General features: G+C 41.2%; 2 protein-coding genes across 10 annotated transcripts in view; one reads left to right on the forward strand and one right to left on the reverse strand.

Annotated features, from left to right (window-relative positions):
• LOC109423814 (aldehyde dehydrogenase, dimeric NADP-preferring) overlaps nt 1-20,362 on the forward strand; it is a 95,096-nt gene that overhangs the window by 15,616 nt on the left and 59,118 nt on the right. Inside the window, exon 1 of one of the 9 annotated variants that reach the window (XM_062852150.1) lies at nt 16,991-17,181. The exons of the other annotated variants lie outside the window; for them this stretch is intronic. The gene's annotated coding sequence lies outside the window, so the exon portion shown is untranslated. Of the gene's footprint in view, nt 1-16,990; nt 17,182-20,362 lie in introns of those variants that run through there. 9 annotated transcript variants of the gene reach the window in all.
• LOC115258286 (uncharacterized) lies at nt 9,694-10,578 on the reverse strand. Its single transcript, XM_062852154.1, has one exon. It carries the CDS (start codon nt 10,576-10,578, stop codon nt 9,694-9,696), a length of 885 nt encoding a protein of 294 aa, XP_062708138.1.

A 20,362-nucleotide genomic window follows, 5' to 3' on the forward strand; every position in this document is an offset into this window, starting at 1 on the left:
ATTCTTCAGCAAGTTCAGAACTATCTGATAGTAAGGTCTTTGGTTTGGGATTTATCCGCTAGGTGGCGCATTGTGTCTGAAAAATTTAAACACGTATATCTCGATACCCTAATTAGATACAAGCATGCCGTTTTCAGCAAAGTTGTTCAGCAGAGTAAAACTATCTGGCAATGGCGTCTTTGGTTCGAGAATAGTTCGCTAGGTGGCGCCAGGGTCAAACATCTTCAAACCTCTATATCTCAGAATCCTGATAAGATAGAATGATGCCGTCTTCAACAAAGTTCTTCAGCAAGCTAAAAACTGTCTGATAGTTGAGTCTTTGATTCGTGATTATTCGCAAGGTTCTTCGCTACACCGTCTTTTACCCCTTCTTCTTCTTCTTATTCTTCTTCTTTATGACTCTACGTCCCAACTGGGACTTGGCCTGCCTCGCTTCAACTTAGTGTTCTTTGAGCACTTCCACAGATATTAATTGAAGGGCTTTCTTTGCCTGCCATTGCATGAATTTTTATATTGTGAGGCAAGTACAATGATACACTATGTCCATGGAGTCGAAAAAATTTTCCCGGCCGGAACGGGAATCGAACCCGCCGTCTCTGGATTGGCGATCCATAGCCTTAACCACTAGGCTAACTGGAGACCCCAGTTTACCCCCTGCAGACAAATTTTGTCACCCCACAATATTGCTCCGTTTTCTCTTCCGGAAATTTCTACAGGAATTTTTCTGGGAATATTTCCAGTCATTTCTCCGAGAATTTCTCAAGGAATTCCTCTGGAAATATCTCCGGGAATTTTTCCGGATTTTTTTCCAAGATTTCTTCTAGGACCCACATCAGGAACTCTTCGGAGATTCCTTCAGGAATTCCTTCGATAATTTTCCCAGGAATTCTTCTGGGATTTTCTCCAGGAATTCCTCCGGATGTCCTCAGAGAATTTTCTCAGGAATACCTCCATGAATTGCTCCGGGATTTTCCTCAGGAATTCTTTCAAGAACTTCTCCATGATGGATTTTTCCGAGAATTTTTCTAGGAGTTGCTCCAGGAATATCTCCGGGAATGTCTCCGAGAACTCCTTCAGGAATTTCTTCAGGAAACCCGCCAGGAATTGCTTTGAAAATTTCTTCATGAAATTGTCCGAGAAATCCTCCAGAAATTCTTCCAGGAATTATTTCAGAAATTTCTCCGGGAATTTCTTCAGAATACTTCCGGTTTTTTTTTGCAAAAAAATCCACTGGGAATTTCTCCAGGAAGTCTTCCGTGACTTTTTTTCAGAAAACCCTTTGAGAGTTTCTCCAGGAATTTCGCCGGGATTTTCTCCGGGAATTCCTCCGGGAGTATCTCTGGAAATTCTCCTTGGAATTTCTCCAAAAATTCCGCTAGGAATTTCTCCAGGAAATCCTTCCAAAATTTTTCCTGGAATTCCACTGGGAATTTATTTACGATTCCCTCCAAGAACTTCTCCGGGAATTCTTCTAAGACCTCCATCAGCAATTTCTCTGGTGATTCCTTCAGTAATTTCTCCAGGACTTTTTCTGGGATTATTTTCAGGAATTTTTTCGGGTATTTCTCCAGGAATTCGCCCGGGGATTCCTCCAGGAGTTCTTTCAGGGGATTCCTCCAGAGATTCTTCCTGGAATTTTCTTCGGGGAACCCCCAGGAATTTTCCAGAGGAATTGCTGGAGAAATTACCGGAGGAATTACTAGAGAAATTTCCTGAGGAATTCCTGGAGGAAATCTTAGAGGCAATACTTGGTGAAATTCCCAGAGAATTTCCTGAGAAAATCCCGAAGATTTACTTTAAAAAATCCCGGAGGAATTTCGGAAGAGTCCCCGGAAGAATTCCTGGAAGAATCCCTGGAGGATTTTCTGGAAGATTTCCAGAAGAAATTCCCAAAACAATTCCTGGGGATGTCCTGGAGAAATTCCCGGAGACATGCTCGGAGGAATTCCTGGAGAAATTCCCGGAGGAATTACAGGAGACATTCCCGGATTTATTCGTAAAAGAAGTCCTTGAGGAATTCCGGGAGAAATTCTCGAGTGTTTTGTGAGAAAAAAAAATCACGGAAGACTTCCTGAAGAGATTCCTGGAGAAGTTTCGAGAGGATTTTCTCTAAAAAAACCGACTGTTTTCCGAAGAAAATTCCTGGATATATTCTTGGAGAAACTCCGGGAAAATTCCGGGAGAAATTCCTAGAGAAATTCTTGGAGGAATTCCTGAAGAAATTCCCGGAGGAGCTCGTGGACGAATTCCTGGGAAAATTCTAAGTTAAATTTCCGGAGAAAATCTCGGAAAAAAGTCCGGAGGAATTCCTGGAAAAATTCCCAGAAGAATTCCTGCAGAAATTGCCGAAGGAGTTCCTGATGGGAGTCCTAGATGAAATCCTGGGGAAATTTCCGGAGGAATTCCTGGAGGATGTCCTAGAGGATTTTCCGGAGGAACTTCTGGAGGATGACCTAGAAGAATTCCCGGAAGATTTCCTGAATAAATTCTTGGAGGAGGTTCTTGAGGAATTCCCAGTAAAATTCTTGGATAAATTCCCGCTGGAATTCCCGGAGAAATTCCTGGAAAAATTCCCGGAGACATTCCCGGAACAAAAAAACGGAGCAAAGAAGCAATATTGTAGGGCGACAAAATTTGTCTGCAGGGGGTCAAAGACGGTGTTGAAGTGTTGCCTCTTGTACCACTGTTCTTGACCGTTACTATCCTGCCAAATGGCTCTTAGCTTGCTGAACAGCTATGCTGAAAATGGAATACTTCTTCTTCATTAGGGTGTTCATACATTTCTTAATACTTGACGGAACCAATCGATTAATATCAGAACCAAGGACACCAGATACGGCTTACTTCCTCTTAACTTTCGGAACAATTTGCTGGGCGTTTGCCGATTTTTGAGATAAAATTGTTTGAATGTTTTGATTGCTGGTGTCACCTAACGTCGCCATTGCCGGATAGATCTCAACCTGCCGTACAATTTTACAGAAAACGCCATGCTTTTAGCTTATTACAGTAACGAGATACACGTGTTTAAATATTAGACACAAGGTGCCACCAAGCGAATGAATCACGAATCAAAGACTCAACTATCAGACAGTTTTCAGCTTGCTGAAGAACTTTGTTGAAGACGGCATCATTCTATCTTATCAGGATTCTGAGATATAGAAGTTTGAAGATTTTTGACCCTGGTGCCACCTAGCGGACGATTCTTGAACCATAGACGCCATTGCCAGATAGTTCTTACCCTGCTGAACAACTTTGCTGAAAACGGCATGCTTGTACCTCATTAGGGTATCGAGATATACGTGTTTAAATTTTTCAGACACAATGCACCACCTAGCGGATAAATCCCAAACCAAAGACCTTACTATCAGATAGTTCTGAGCTTGCTGAAGAATCTTTCCGAAGACAGCATCATTCTATCTTATCAGGTTTCTGAGATATGATGGTTTGAACATTTGTGACACTGGCGCTGCCTAGCGGCCTGTCGAAATTTTCGACTACTGCGGGTAGTGGACGTGGTGGCAGCGGTGCTCGTGCTGGTTGATCCTCCATGTCAGCAACGTCGGGAACGGTTTGTATGCCCCTGCGTGGCGGAAAATTTCTAAATAACTCTTTGTTAAGGTTGAAGTTTCCGAAGAAAACTTCAACCATTTCTGAAACTCTTTTAGTGGATTGCGGAATCGAACTCTTAAGTGGATTTAGGTATCAAACTCTTCAGTGGATTTTGGGATCGAACTCTTTGGTGGATTTAAGAGTCGAACTCCATTGTGGATCGGTATTGTAAACTCTTGCAACGCTACCAATCCCAACCATATCATGAAATCACAAAACTTGTGACAATGAATGGTAAGGGAAGGCAGGCTGCGGTGGATACAATGGCTCGTACCTTCGGCTTCGCTGCACAAACTCCAAAGGGTGGGATGCGATGAAATCGCACGCTGCTCCGATGCTCCGTTCGCTACTCGCGCACAACTGAGTTGTTTCGCGCGCCCTTTCTCCAAGGGGTGGTAGCGTGGGTTGCTGCTGGGTGGAACGTCCGTTCGCTTTGCCGTACGTTTTGTGAATGGCAAGAGCGAAGAGGTCCCGCTGGCTTTATACGCTTCACCAAGCGTGTCGTCGATATGGGAAACCGGTCTGCTGTGCGCTCTCCGCTCGGTGGGTGGCGAGAGGGCTATCGCTCGTTGGGTGGCGAGAGGGCTATCGCTCGGTGGGTGGCGAGGGGGTTATCGCTTGGCTCACGGTGTGTTTGGTAGTACAAATTTATTACAAAAAAATGGGCATCGCTAATTTTTACGCCTCGTGAAAGTTGACGCTACCAGCTTTCATTCAAGCCCAACATCGAAATATTCCATCGGGGGAACTTTTTCATACAAAAATTGGGTATGTTTGTTAAGTAGAAATAGGGATTAATTTGGAACCGTGCATTTTGTATGGGGAAAAACAGTATTCTGAAAAAGTTGTTCGGGATCCCTCGGTGGATTTTTTTGAGGGACCCTGCAAATGAAAGCTGAAAGCCTCTATTTTTGAATAGCGAAAAATTTTACGATGCCTATTTTTTTGTTATAAACTTTTCCCATACACACGCCGTGGGCTGCTTCGATGCTTCGCGCACAACTGAGTTGCTTTCGCGCGCTCTCCAAGGTTGATAGCGTGGGTTGCTGCTGCGTCCGTTCGTTATGCCGTTCGTTTTTGGAATGGCTTGAGCACGACGAATCCGCCAGTTTTATACCCTTTGCTAAGCATATCTCCAATAGGGGAAATCCGCTTGACGCGCGCTTCTCGCTCGATGGGTGATGAGGGGAAGTTCGTTCGTCTGCTTTGTCGTTCTGTTCACTTTTCGGGCAAAGTGATATTTTAGCGCGCCATTATCAAGAGATGGTAGCGTGGGCCATGCGGATGCGATTATGGAATGCCGAAGTGGATTGAGCAAGGCGGAAGCAAAACAGCGAAATTATGTCAAAATCACGTGGAGTGTACAAGTATTAGGATATTTTTCTTTGCAATACATCAATCAACTTCATCATTTAGAATAAGATAAACATTTTTTATTTTCTTATGTCACACACAACTTACTTCTACAATACTCTAAACCTCTACTCTCCAATATCGAATCTTTATAGTTTTTATTTATTTATTTATTTATTTTATATATATACAACACTTTCTTTCACTTTAACTTAACAATAAACTTAGACTGACAGTAGCTTTGCAATAGTTTTATACTGCTTAACGAGTCCTGTAACTGAAGACATCTTCAAGTGATTTAGCTTTCCAATCGAAAAGGTTTGAGTTTTCTGTAGTGAAATCAAACTTATTAGACAACTTGTAACTGTGTATTACTATATATATATTTTTTTTACCTGAGCTAATTATCTTTACATCGTAGAATCAACATTTGCCGTTCCATGGTGATTGACGTCATCTTTGGTAGGTGTTGCGGCTCCTTGAGTAGAGATAGAAACATGCATTATTTGCCTTGTTATGATACTATGTCCATATTGTAAGTTACCTTTTTCATTCAAAAATACTGTATAGCACCATATCCTTGAATCTGTTAGGCTTCGTAATTATCCTTTTTGGACGGCTCGATTTATCGTCATTAGTGTTTACAATCTCCTCTTCAGTATTTTCTATTCCGATGTCTGAAAGTTCCGAATGGTCGTCAAATCCCTGCTTTGTCGTTATAGCATCTGCTTCTTGATCTGCAACATCAGTAGCCTCTTGCACGAATTCTGGAACTTTTTTCACGTCTTGAATGTTTCGCGAATATTGTACACCTCGCTCGCTTCGTATAACAACTTTAGCTCCATCTCTAGCAAGAATTGTGAATCTTTCTCCAGAAAATGTAGGATCCGATTTTTGTTTTTTCTGTACCCCCACAAGAACTGTATCTCCTACTTTAATGTCGGAATTTGCAGCTCCCCTACGTTTGTCGGCATACTTCTTACTTTGAAGTTTAGATACTGCATCTTTGTCTTGAATATCCACGCGGTCCAGTGATTCCGAAGGTTGGGCGTCCCAAAGACTAGGAAATGTTCCTCGGTACTTCCAGCCCACTAAGAGCTCGAAAGGCGTAACTCCCAGACGAGACAAGGGGCGAACCTTGTTGTGTAAGTGCACGTACTTCTCTAATGCAATCTTCCAATTGGTTTTGTCCAAACGCGCTGCTGCAAGGGCCTTTTTAATGCCACTATTTTGTCGCTCTACAGCTCCATTCGACTGTGCGCTCAAAGGTATAGATTTCCGGATCTTAATACCTTTCTGCTCCCACGTCTTGGTGAACTTGTCACTCTGGAACGGAGGCCCATTGTCACTTTGTATTGCTAGCGGATATCCCCAGACTTCAAATATCCTATCCAAAGCTGCGTTCGTGGTATCTGCGTCGATGTTCTTTACTTCTATTACATGGATATATCTTGAATAGCAATCTACGACCACCAGAAATTCACCGTATCCAAAATCCCTGTCCGTGAAAAAATCTATTTGTAAAACTTCCCACGGTCCTTGCGGTAACTCTCTATTAGTAAGTGGGAGAGGCGGGTTTTTCTTTGATAATCGCAGACAAGTCTCACATGTATCGACGAACTTCTGGACGTCTTTATTCATTCCTGGCCACCAGAAATGGTTCCGTAAAATCCTTTTCATCGAAGCTGCTCCTATGTGTCCTTGATGAGCCAGATCGATCGCTTTTGCTCGTAATTTGTGGGGCAATATTACCCGGTCTCCTTTGAAAATCAGGGCTCCAAGTGAACGCAAGTACTTTGCATGGCATTCGAAAGCTTGTAACGATGTGCTCCATTTTCCGGAATTCAATGCTATGTCATGCTGCTGCTCATCTATTTCGGCTTCGAGTTCAATCTCATTCCAGTTGATTTCCATATTCTGCGTATCCAATACGAATAGAAGATGTCCTTCCGCTGAATCATCGAATGAATCAACAGGTTTGCTGTCCACAACCAATCTCGAAAGCACGTCGGCGATGTTTTGATCTCCTGGGATGCTTTCAACTGAAAAGCTGTACGATTGTAATCTAAGTGCCCACGCCTCTGCTCTTGAAACAGATCTTTTCCCGATGCGGTGCTCGCCTCCGAAAATAAACTTATTTGACCTTGCATCCGTTCGTATCTTAAAGGTTACGCTCATTAGGTAGCCAGAAAACCTTTCCACGCCCCAAACCATGGCTAAGGCTTCTTTCTGCGTGTGTGGATATTTTTGCTCTGCTGGGGACAACGATCTGGAGGCGCAAGCAATTACTCTTGGGTTAGAGTTATTGTCGATTTGAACCAGGACGGCTCCCAAGCCATGGGGTGAGGCATCGACATAAAGCTCCGTTTCGTCAGCCTGATTGTAGTACCCTAGAGTTTTTATCTTGGTCCAGGCAGTGTTCGTCAGATAGGCAAATTCTTGGTCCAACTCATCGGACCAGTAGAAATGATCCGCTCTGGCTAGTTCTCGTAGACGCCATGTTTTGTCAGCTCGATTGTGAATAAATCGATCGATGTAATTGATCAGGCCCAAAAAATTTCGCACTTCGTCTTGGTTTTGAGGTCTGCGAAAATTCTGAATCGCTTTGATTTTTTCGTCTTCTATGCTCCATCCTTCTGCAGACAAATGGAAGCCCAAAAAGGGAACTTCCTGTTGACTAAGCAAACATTTATTTTCATTGATTTTGACGTTATGGTCTTCCAGTCGCTTAAGTACTTCCTTAAGATTTGCGTCATGCTCTTCTTTTGTTGCTCCAAATACTAATACGTCATCTAAATAGTTGACCGTACCTTCACATCCGACGAGAATAATGGATTGCATGACCTCCTGAAAGATGTCCGGAGCATTACATAATCCAAATGGAAGCCTTCGGCATCTATATAGAGCGTCTCCCGAGAAAAAGTTCGTCAAATGCCGGCATCGTTCATCAAGAACTATGTGGAAGAAGGCATTTTTAAGGTCAATGGTCGAAAACCATTTTGCCCCGTGGAGTTTCATTAGTATTGCTTCAAAAGTCGGCATCTTAAATGGCGTCCGGTGGATGCATTTGTTCGGACCTCTGAGGTCAACAACTAATCGGATGTCGCTCTTTCCTTTTGGTACGACCAACAATGACGAACAAAAGGAGCGGTCCATATCCTCCGTAACTGGCTCGATTATACCTGACGTCAATAGCTCATCCAGTTTTTGCCGTGCCAGTCTCTTGAATCCTGCTGGTATATGCGTATAAACGTTTCTTGCTGGCGGCATCTCTTTGTCGTAATGCAACAAAACTGGCGGTATATTGAACTTGGGGAATTCGTCTACGATCGAGGTGGTAACTGCTGTCGTTACAGCAAGCTCGCATTTCCAAATGTTGCTTCGCCCACCAACAGGTACTTTTAACCCGACATCCAAAAGGCTGTATCGAGCAGCTGTATTGAAGCCCAATAATGACCTCATCTCTTCTACAACGTAGAATTTTTCCAAACAGACTGGCCTGTCCTTTGATACGAATAGCTTCGCCGAAAATGTTGCCACTACAGAGATCTCTCCTTGTGAAGCGTAAGCACGTAACGTTTTGTCAGATGTATAACTCAATTCATACATCTCTTTAGCTTTAGAGCTGTGACCGAGGATCTTATCCAATGTCTTCCTTGTAATTGTATTTACTTGGGCCCCGGAGTCGATGAAAAACACAATACGTTGCCCAGCTACGTGACCAACGACAAAAGCATCTTCCTCAGTGGGAGGTTCAAAGGCAGGCACAGAACATATTCTCATCTCGGAGCCTCCGTCATCCGAGGAATGTTGAGGCAAAGTATTAGCCGGTGTCTAGAATGTACAGTTATTTTATTTAGATTTTTCTATAATGCTTATCATTTACACAACAGAGGCTATCTTATCCGACGTTCTTTAGATGAACACGTTTAGGAATTCTATATAGTTTTACTGTACGCACTGCATTTATTTGTTTATTTTTATTTCATTATTATTATTTCTGTTCTTTAAACTCAAGAACAAGATCGTGTCGAATTCAACTGGATGTTATAAATCATTGTACACAAATGATCTGAAATTGGTAAATTTGACCTTTACATAAGTTTTTGATCATGCCTAATAGCCACATGTTATTCCACACGTGCACAATGTTCAAGAGCTTGATCATAAAACTGGTTTTGTAGACATTATCCAAGGCTGAAGCTTTTGCTTTGGACTTGCTCATTTTTAGTAAACATCATGTAGAATTTCCAGCCCGATGCGAATTAAAGGTGACCTATCACCATATGAAGACAAGACATCCAATGTTATTTCGCCCAACAACAACTACCGAAGACTAAACCGACCTTCTTGATTTTCTTTATTTTCAGTTACCAAAAACTTTCTTTTTGTATTCAATTTCTTTATTAATCAAACATAGTTCAAGTGTCAGATAAGATAGCACTCAAAATTACTTTATTCAATATCTTCAGCTTCCATTACCTTGACTTCGTCCTCTTCTCCACTTTGAGTGATCGCCGCGATCTTCGGCACTGGCTCTCCTTCTTCTGCTGCGGTATGAGTACGCTTATGCCCAACTGCAACCTGTGGTGACAAGGTGCAAGACCTGGCAAGGTGCCCACGGCGCTTGCAGTTATGGCACACCTTGTCAATATTGGGACAACCAGACGCATCATGATAGATGCTAGCACATCGCCAGCAAGCTTTTCGTGAAGGGCCTTGGTAGTGAGCTCATCCACGATGGAATGCACCTCTACCTCGTTGGATTCCTCTGTATCCTGAGCCTGTGCCTCTACGAAATTGTGCCCGTGAATCTGCTGATTGTGTTACCGCTGCAATTGTGACGGTGTTCTGGCGATTAACCTTTTGATATTCTTCTTCGTTCAATATCTCCATTTCCCGGTCATGGACTAAAGCAATGAGGCTGTTCACGTCTCCTTGGTTAACCCAGTTTCTGTGCGCTAAGACCCGGACCCGGCTGTCAATGGTCCCTTTGACGATAGTCCGTACTACGGCTTCCATCTCCTCTTCGGTCTTGTAGCCACACAATTTAGCGGATGCTGACACTCGTCGTACAAATGAAACGCTGGATTCTCCGCTTTGCTGCACCATGTTCATGAGCTTTCCACGTTGCCCAATAATGTAGGTGCGTGACCCGTAGTAGTTGTCCAATCGTGCTAACGCATTTGAAAACGGCTTGTTCCGAGGATCAGGCATTTCGGCGGTTGAAGATGTTCCTTGCATGACCTCTAGCAACTTCGGACCAGCCTTGATCCGAAAAATGTCCATTTTGGCTTGCTCGTCGGTGGCGTGGACTAGATTGAACGATGCGCTCAGAATCTTCTTCCAGTGTTCATAGGCTTTTTTATCGATGTCTGTCTCGCCTTCTGACGGCTTGCACTCCGGAATATTCAGCGAGCTAAGAGACATATTGCTCATAGTCGCTAGCAACGATCCGCTTCCTGATGAGGTTGATTGATGATGAGATGCTTCGCTGAGTTCGAAGTCCACAGCATCGTTACGCAAGTTTGCATCAAAATCTTGGAATGCCTGCTGCTTATCAGTACGAATTGTTTCCAATTCGAGTTTGAGCGCTGATATTTCCTCCAAAAGCATCTTCTTAGAAACTTTTACCTTCGTTTTCCTATTTGAACAAAGAGAAATATCGTTTTCATGTCAATTATTGGCCTTTTTCGAAAAAAACTGCTTCATTTTGATCACCCTGTCTCAACTACCAGGGTTTTCAAGCAATCTTTATGAATACTGTCTCGACTACAGTATCATTTCTCATTTTTAGATACCCTGTCTCAACTACCAGGGCAATTTTCTTTTGGATGGAGCGGTCTCGACTACAGCTCCATCAACTTCAACATTAGTTGTCCTATATACTTACCGCGATGAAGATGACTCGGTCCTCGTACCGCCTGCGCCATTGTCGAAATTTTCGACTACTGCGGGTAGTGGACGTGGTGGCAGCGGTGCTCGTGCTGGTTGATCCTCCATGTCAGCAACGTCGGGAACGGTTTGTATGCCCCTGCGTGGCGGAAAATTTCTAAATAACTCTTTGTTAAGGTTGAAGTTTCCGAAGAAAACTTCAACCATTTCTGAAACTCTTTTAGTGGATTGCGGAATCGAACTCTTAAGTGGATTTAGGTATCAAACTCTTCAGTGGATTTTGGGATCGAACTCTTTGGTGGATTTAAGAGTCGAACTCCATTGTGGATCGGTATTGTAAACTCTTGCAACGCTACCAATCCCAACCATATCATGAAATCACAAAACTTGTGACAATGAATGGTAAGGGAAGGCAGGCTGCGGTGGATACAATGGCTCGTACCTTCGGCTTCGCTGCACAAACTCCAAAGGGTGGGATGCGATGAAATCGCACGCTGCTCCGATGCTCCGTTCGCTACTCGCGCACAACTGAGTTGTTTCGCGCGCCCTTTCTCCAAGGGGTGGAAGCGTGGGTTGCTGCTGGGTGGAACGTCCGTTCGCTTTGCCGTACGTTTTGTGAATGGCAAGAGCGAAGAGGTCCCGCTGGCTTTATACGCTTCACCAAGCGTGTCGTCGATATGGGAAACCGGTCTGCTGTGCGCTCTCCGCTCGGTGGGTGGCGAGAGGGCTATCGCTCGTTGGGCGGCGAGAGGGCTATCGCTCGGTGGGTGGCGTGGGGGTTATCGCTTGGCTGCTTCGATGCTTCGCGCACAACTGAGTTGCTTTCGCGCGCTCTCCAAGGTTGATAGCGTGGGTTGCTGCTGCGTCCGTTCGTTATGCCGTTCGTTTTTGGAATGGCTTGAGCACGACGAATCCGCCAGTTTTATACCCTTTGCTAAGCATATCTCCAATAGGGGAAATCCGCTTGACGCGCGCTTCTCGCTCGATGGGTGATGAGGGGAAGTTCGTTCGTCTGCTTTGTCGTTCTGTTCACTTTTCGCGCAAAGTGATATTTTAGCGCGCCATTTTCAAGAGATGGTAGCGTGGGCCATGCGGATGCGATTATGGAATGCCGAAGTGGATTGAGCAAGGCGGAAGCAAAACAGCGAAATTATGTCAAAATCACGTGGCGTGTACAAGTATTAGGATATTTTTCTTTGCAATACATCAATCAACTTCATCATTTAGAATAAGATAAACATTTTTTATTTTCTTATGTCACACACAACTTACTTCTACACGGCCGAATTGCGAACCAAAGTCGCCGTTGCCAGTTAGTTCTTAACCTGCTGAACAAATTCGCCGAAGATACTATACTTCTACCTCATCGGGATCTTGAGATATATGTTGCGCAAAGTATGTGGGTAATTTTGGTACCATAAGACAATCCGGAATAACTCCGGAACCATGTGGACCAGGTACCCATGTCCCCGGCATCATAAACTAGAAGAGTTTTTCGGGAAGTTGTGAAAATTTCATCAAAATCCATCGAAAAACAAAAAAAGTTATGACCATTTTTGTGCTTTTCCGAAGGTGGAAAATGTACGTTGGCTGGATGAAGGTTAACGTTTTGTACATAGTGCATTTGGTGCGTGGGGGAATCTTTTTCGACCGCAGTTTCCTCTGGAGCCCGTAGTAGGCCCGACTTCCGCTGATGATGCGCCTCCGAATTTCACGACTCACGTTGTTGTCAGCTTTCAGTAAGGATCCGAGGTAGACGAATTCCTCCACCACCTCGAAAGTACCCCCGTCAATCGTAACGTTACTACCCGGACAGATCCGGCCGTATTCGGTTCCGCCTACCAGCATGTACTTTGTTTTTGAGGCATTCACCACCAGTCCGACCTTTGCTGCTTCACGTTTCAGGCGGGTGTACAGCTCTGCCACCGTTCCAAATGTTCCGGTAATAAATATCCATGTCGTCCATAAAGCACACAAATTGATCTTATTTTGTGAAAATCGTTTCCCGGCTGTTAAGCCCGGCTCGTCGCATCACACCTTCCAGAGCGATGTTGAAGAGTAGGCATGAGAGACCATCACCTTGTCGCAGTCCCCGGCGAGATTCGAATGAACTGGATAGTTCACCCGAAACCCTTAAGCAGTTTTGCACACCGTCCATCGTTGTTTTATTCAGTCTAGTCAGCTTCCCATCAGGAAAGCCGTTTTCGTCCATGGCTCTCCATAGCTCTGCCGGGACCTGATTTAGTCATAAAATGATTGAAATCTATGGAATAACACATCTGCGTACCAACCTATCAATATCCGTTTTAATTAAGGCTAGAAAACACTTATTCTAGACAAAAGATCACAGAGTTTAACCACTGTTTTTATTTATTTTTAATTACCGTGTGCCATCAGTCTAGATCTCTGAAGTCTTTGTTTTACTTCACGACAGTGAAAAAGGGTAAACATGTTGAAAAACGGTATGGTGATAATGGTATAACGCATTTGACATTTCGGTGCCTTTTTTATAAGCATATGCTATCGGGAAAGCTTCAACTTTTTGAGCCAGAGTTCCACTTATGTTACGTGCTTGGGGCTTGGCATTCCAACACCATCCTCAATGTACACGTTTCGAGAGCTCAAACTTTATTGGATCAATAACGGCGCCGGGCACGTCCTTATGGGCAACCGGGGAAGTGTTAGTTCGACAAACGTTGCTACTAGAGGTTGTAGCGAGGTTGTCACTGGAAGAAGTTATGTCAGTAAGGAGGAATTCATAAATTTATACATCAGCATGAGCATATATACAGTATACACACAAATGTGTCACCTTACAATTTGGAAGAATGGTGAGACCATGGAAATCCTAAATGAAAAGGTTTTGAATGTAAAAGATTTAGCGTCACATCGCAATTGGGTGGACTTGTAAACTAATATGCCTTGCTACTTACCATGAAATCGATATATTAAAACAAAACTACAGGCACTAGCAGTGACGGACCGCACAAATTCAGGACAAATACTGACGCATAACTACGGATCACGGTGCTTACGGTGTAAGGTGGCGGACTGTACAAAAACATAGGAAAATTTAATTAAAATGCAATAAAAATAATGAGAAATTAGGCCAACACTTGTAGTGTCGAACTTTGAAACATGATTAATAGATACATATGTACATCTATTGACTAATAGATACATACTGCGTTTTTTAAGAACAACAAGGAACGAGCTCACCAATTACACAGCTCAACATTTTTTTTGTCTCAAGAGCAAACTTATGTGTCTCTGACAGATTTTGGGCCACTGAATCCGAATCCGGGCTCAGATTTGCTCCAGCACGTCACAATTTTGAGCAATATTTCAATTTATAGGGCAAAATATGCGATTTTGGGCTTTTTTGACTGCAATCCATTAAGCATGGAAATATATTTTTTAAGCAATCAAATTATAAATTGGTCAATTAGCATCTAAATTAACGACTCATGCAAAATATTTCGTTTTACCAAAGCAAATCTGATAGATTTAAGCAATTTATGTCAGTATGTAAACTTGCATGTAACTTTTGGAGGGTAACTTGTATGGGAAATTTCGTATCTCAAAATAAATCGCTGTATGGGATAGGAGCAATGCATGCACAACAAGAAACAACACAATACCCTCTATTCTTCTTCAATAGCTTCCCGAGCAGGAACGAATAACTGACACATAACTGTAGCATACAAAAGTCAGGTATCATACCAAAACAAGGTATTGGTCGTTTACCCAGGCATTGAAAATAACTTATTTTGGTATTTTGTAGGTATTGGTAAAATACCTCAATGAGTTATTGGTTTGGTGTTGAAGACTGCTTGAGGTATTATTCAATTAAGAAAAACTCACGATTTGTATGGAAAAATCGTCGATTATTATTTGGGTATTGCCATAACTGAGGTCATTATTCACGTGTTATGCACAGAATATACACCAGTTATTATTTTAGGTATTTTACCTCTTATACAGGGCTTCTTAATACGTTATTCAGGTTGCAGGTATTCGGTTTTCCATACCTGTGTTTGGTATTCTTCAGCTATTTTCTCCTGCTCGGGTTAGCTGGAAAACTGCTTTCGAGTTTTCAACTTTGACGATTATATCGATTATATATATATATATTATATCGATACTTCTTCAAACTTAAAATTTCTATTCGATTGTGTACCAAATAGATGTAAATCGTTGGAAACTGAAATGCGGCATGTTTTACATAATTTTCAAATGACTCAACGTACATATGTACAGATGGGTAAATTATTGATTAAAATTGGGAAAAAAATCACAGCTCAGGTGAGATTTGTACTCACGACCCTTATTCGCTAGACAAGTGCTTTACCAACTAAGCTACCGAGACAATTAATGACCCGGCATTTTAGTTGTCAAGGTAATTCAAATCTCATCGATCTATATCATTTTCCCCTAAACCGCAAATATAACCATCTCTGTTGTACATATGTACGACGAGCGAAAGCTATTTGTTTATTGTTTGAAACTGTTTGCTATCGTACATATGCGCTTCTCCAACATATGTACGTTGAGTTATTTGAATATCATAATTGAACACACGGATTGGTATTACCGAAAATTTGCACTTTGAGTGAGATGTTTTACATGTTTACATGCACACGATTATCCTAACTATATATTCGTGAAAGTACAATGTTTCCAATCATGACAATGAATGAAAATCACACTCATTTCATACAAGCATCACACTATCACATAAAGTCATCACTTACAGATCATATTTTCAATTCAACTTCAATAAATATCACGCAAAAAATCGATAAACGAATAATAGTCACATTGGATCAATTTACCCCAAGGCTTCCGTGGAAAAATGGACTACCATGCGTCCCCATACCATTCGGTAATTATTGTGCTACATATATTTCTGTGTTTCATCCGACTTTTCGTTTCCGGTTTCCTTCTACGTAGTACGAATCAGCGTTAAAGAAACTCGAATTCCATTCTACAGTATACACAAAAAAATAAATTTATGAAAGAATTGTGGTCCAACAGGTTCCTTATCATCATATAATGACTGTTTACGGGGATCTATTACAACGCTATTTACAGCGGGATAGCCAAGGTCTACCAGCCCTTGGAACCAGTTTACCATATTGTGATAATACAGCCAGAGGTGATGTCGATGATGATCACAGCCCTGACTTATCGATACCTGCTAGGACATTAAAAAGAATGAATAATATTCAAGCTGGCTTGCCCCATTCTATATGATTCTGTACACCTATGATCGTCGTAATGGAAAGTTCACAGCAGGGTTGACTCCAGCTAGTGGCAGGCTGGCTGGCACGATTTCAGCACATCATCCAACGACCGATCAGACTTCATGTATTCGGCGTACGTAACATTGCGTGCCACTAACACACACCGGCACTGGGTCAATTATCGCTCCTACACTACGCCGGGTTACCGAGTGGTGGGCACGAAGAAAATAATGGAAATAATTGACGCTTACCAGTAGAGTACAATACATTCAAAAAGGGGAGCCTAATTCATATGCACATTACTACTGGGGGGCTCTGCCGCAGTGGTGGTCAATTGGAAGACGCTCACGTCCCATGGTGGTCACAGGACATATTTTGAAAGAAATTGAAGGTAAAACTGAAATGGCGTACTATTATCGGACAATTGTCGAACAGATTTCGTTTCCCAACATATAAATAATCTTTCTCAGGTTAGCTATGAAGATGCCAAAGTTATCTCGATTTCTAGTTACAACGGTTACTGTGCATTCTTTCTCTTTTTAATGACAGGAAGGAAAGTAAACAATTTACCAAGTATGATTTACACGGTCATCTGTGCAAGAATTCGTCGCACATTCCATTATTATATACAGATCATTTTTCGCATCTATACGAAATGGGAAAAATAAATGAATAAAGGAAATGTTAAAGTAGACTAAAGCCAATATTATGCAATGTAAACATGGTCAAGATTCAATGGCCCATGAACTAATAAGAAATATACCATTTCTGCACAATTCAATTGCGCACACAATTCTGGAACTTTGGGAATCCCTGGCTCATACCGTAACGGTGAAGAGCTTGAGAACGCCGAGCTTCACCAGTTGAGTCTCGGTAGGCAAAGTTGTCGCACGCGCTTAGTCGAAACCGTGAGTTAGTGTGTTCGGATCGATCGGTCTCGCGTATGGTTTATTATCACATTCCCCCGCTTTGGTTTGCAAATTGACCAGTGAGTGCGCGCTATTACGGGCAGAACAGACAGACACAGAGAGAGAGAGAGTGCGAGTTCAACAAGTTCAGGTGGTTGGCAGTCGAGAAGGTATTGAACTTGCTGTTCCCTAGGATGATAGGATTTATTGTCTCCAAATAAATGCGAAATCCGGCAAATCATGGCGGCTGATCGAAGTGTGTTTGTGGTACAGCACCCATTACTCCTTTGTATGATGCATATAAGCCGCAATCGAGGCTAGCTGAAAAGAGAATCGTTGAAAAAACAAACAAATGATTGGTAAATAGGCACGGAATTATGACGAGTGTGATGATCGAATGAAGAAATCTTTGGAGGTCAACTGCCGAAATGATTCTGGTCGTCTTCCAATAAGTGCTGGTGTTGCGAAGATTGTGCGATGCATTCCGCAGTTGAACAGCCTCACTTGAAGCCGTAAACTGTTTTGTTATACACTAATGAAATAATAAATATTTCTATTTTTATTCTATGATGGCGTATAGATTCGTAATGAAATGTCCAAATACATTATGGTGTAATTGATAAGGCAAGATTTAAGAGCTAATGTTTGCTATTCTGTTTTATGATATGCCATTAGACATATCCTTGCGCATCTATATATATAAAAATGAGTTTGAAGTCCCTTTGAGGCAACAAAACTTACAAACGGGTGAACCGATCAGAATGACTCTTGCAGGGTTTGATTCGTATTCATGGTGGCTGTGTTTATATGCATAAAAAGTTACGAAAATCATTTTAAAAAGTATAAAAAAAGAGAAAATATTGATTTTTATGAGCCGGGAAGAACTTCAGCCTGATTGAAATGAAATCAATCTAGAGTGCGTTGCTGCGATGACCTTAGCAGTTGTCAAACCACCCCAAATTGGCAAGACAAAGTTTGCCGGGACAGCTAGTAATATATATTTTTGTTTCATCCTTAAGGACGACAACGATCCTGAAATAAACTAACAGTTTAAATTAGTCACTGACATTCAATTATGGTTGACTGTATAACGTTTGTATTAGTTTTATCGGCTAGTTTAGCTTTGTAAAATTCCTCTAGACGCCCAAATTGGAGAACCTATGAAGGGATTTTCATAAAAGTGACTTTATTCGTTTGCATTTGAGCGATTCCAAGCAACAGCATCAAAATTAAGCAAATTTTTTAATTCATGATTTTCTATTGAACTGAAACTTTGCACAGTTTTTCAGTTCCATCTAAATCGCCATTTTTCGATATCAAATTTTAATTTTGAATCACGACTAACTTTTCAAAAGGGTGTATGTGAAAATGGTTCAAAAATATTCAAAAATCTGCACAGCCAAAATGGTTCGTTCGATTGCTATGAATTTTTCAGCAAAGTTAGATAACTAAATGGTGATTCCTAAGAAAATATACACTGTGAAAAAAATCTTTTTTAACATTAAAAAATATCATTTTTGCCACAAAAACTCAAATATCTCAAAACCCTATCTTTTTACCAACGTAAATTTTTTAGCGAAGACGGTCTATTATATTAGCAATCTACCATAAAAATTTGGTGATGGTAAACTAATAAACAAAAAAGTTATAACATTTCAAACATTTCACAATTTTCACATTTGGTAAATATTTTTTTCTGTGTAAATTATTTCGGTCAGAAATCGCAGTTTGATGCTGATTTTATTGTTAAGCAAAATTAGATAACTAAATGGTGATTCCTAAGAAAATATACACTGTGAAAAAAAATCTTTTTTAATCTTAAAAAATATCATTTTTGTCACAAAAACTCAAATATCTCAAAACCCTATCTTTTTACCAACGTAATTTTTTAGGGAAAACGGTCCATTGTATTAACAATTTACCATAAAAATTTGGTGATGATGAACTAATAAACAAAAAAGTTATGACAATTAAAATATTTCACAATTATCACATTTAGTAATATTTTTTTTAAGTGTAAATTATTTCGGCCGGAAATCGCAGTTTGATGCTGATTTTATTGTTAATGGTCGTGCGTGAGTAAAACAAGCTGTTTTTATTATGTATTATGTATATTATATGTACAGTAATGTTCCGATTTTATCACGCCCTCCGCGCATTAGTCGTTTAAGGTACACCGGTGCAAGTTGAAATGGGTGGGGCAAGATGAAACACGAAGTTTTGAAACAGATTTCAATACAATTTTGTAATTTATCTTTCGTTAAAAGATTGTTTGATTCAAAAACTATGCGTTACGGCGATCAAACTATTTATTATCATTAGAAAACATCATGTTAACCCGCTGTTTCATCTTGCCCCACCCGTTTCAACTTGCTCCGGTGTACCTCATTCATTAATTTGCTGTTACATTTGAGGACAAGTGTTTTCCCTCTTCTTCAAGATGAATGTTGAGAGCGTGTTTTGCAACGTTAAAAATATTGAAATGGGTATAGATGTTGAAGAATATTCCAAAACATTTTTGAAAAGGGGCGTGATTAAATTGTTTAAACAGATGTCGCTGATGGTGCGGTGGCATGACTCTCTGCACTTAGCACTTCTGGCAATTTCTCAGTTGTTGTCGTTTTAGAACTTCCTGCGCCCTGCTTTACCGATGATATACAGATGGCTCGTTTGTCAAAGTCTAGACGGCAGGACGTGCAAGTAAATTTGTATTCAATGTGGGCATTTGGGCATAACCAGTCTCTTTCAGTTTATCTATGGTGCTTTCGGTGAGATTTCGTAACTCTTTTGAACATTTTTTTTTATCAAACGGTCTACAAGAGAGCGTTGAGTTGAAGACCTTTGAGAAAGCGACTGTTCATGTTGTTCGTTAGATTATAATAAACAAAATCACTTATTAGTTTTAACTGACTAGTTTGGTGTTGTTTGCTTGGCTGAAGAAAAAAATTACTAATAAATTTTTAATATCCATAGCGAAGTATTTCTTTGCTTTTTCGTGAGCATTGTCATGGTATGTATACAGACACACAAACGTAACACTGACGAAATTTTCATTGACCACGCCTTTAACGATCATTTTGAATCTTGGTTGTGGCTTTCATAACCAGAAGAGCGCCCATCGTGCGTTTGACGTTTCACACTAGGGCCTTCTGATGACGATATTGCACAACGCAGTGTTTCGTGAAACATTTCCGCCAGGTGGTGTTAGTCTATGTCTGTTTGTCTATGGTATGTACCTCTCATGCATTTGTTGTTGTTGAAATTACTCACATTCTTCCGATCATAAAGTCTGTTCTTTAAGAGGTAATTTTTTTTGCAGATAAACTAGACGTATACGCGTATATAAAACTT

The sequence above is a fragment of the Aedes albopictus genome, chromosome 2 (genome assembly GCF_035046485.1).
Source record: "Aedes albopictus strain Foshan chromosome 2, AalbF5, whole genome shotgun sequence".
Taxonomy (NCBI): domain Eukaryota; kingdom Metazoa; phylum Arthropoda; class Insecta; order Diptera; family Culicidae; genus Aedes; species Aedes albopictus.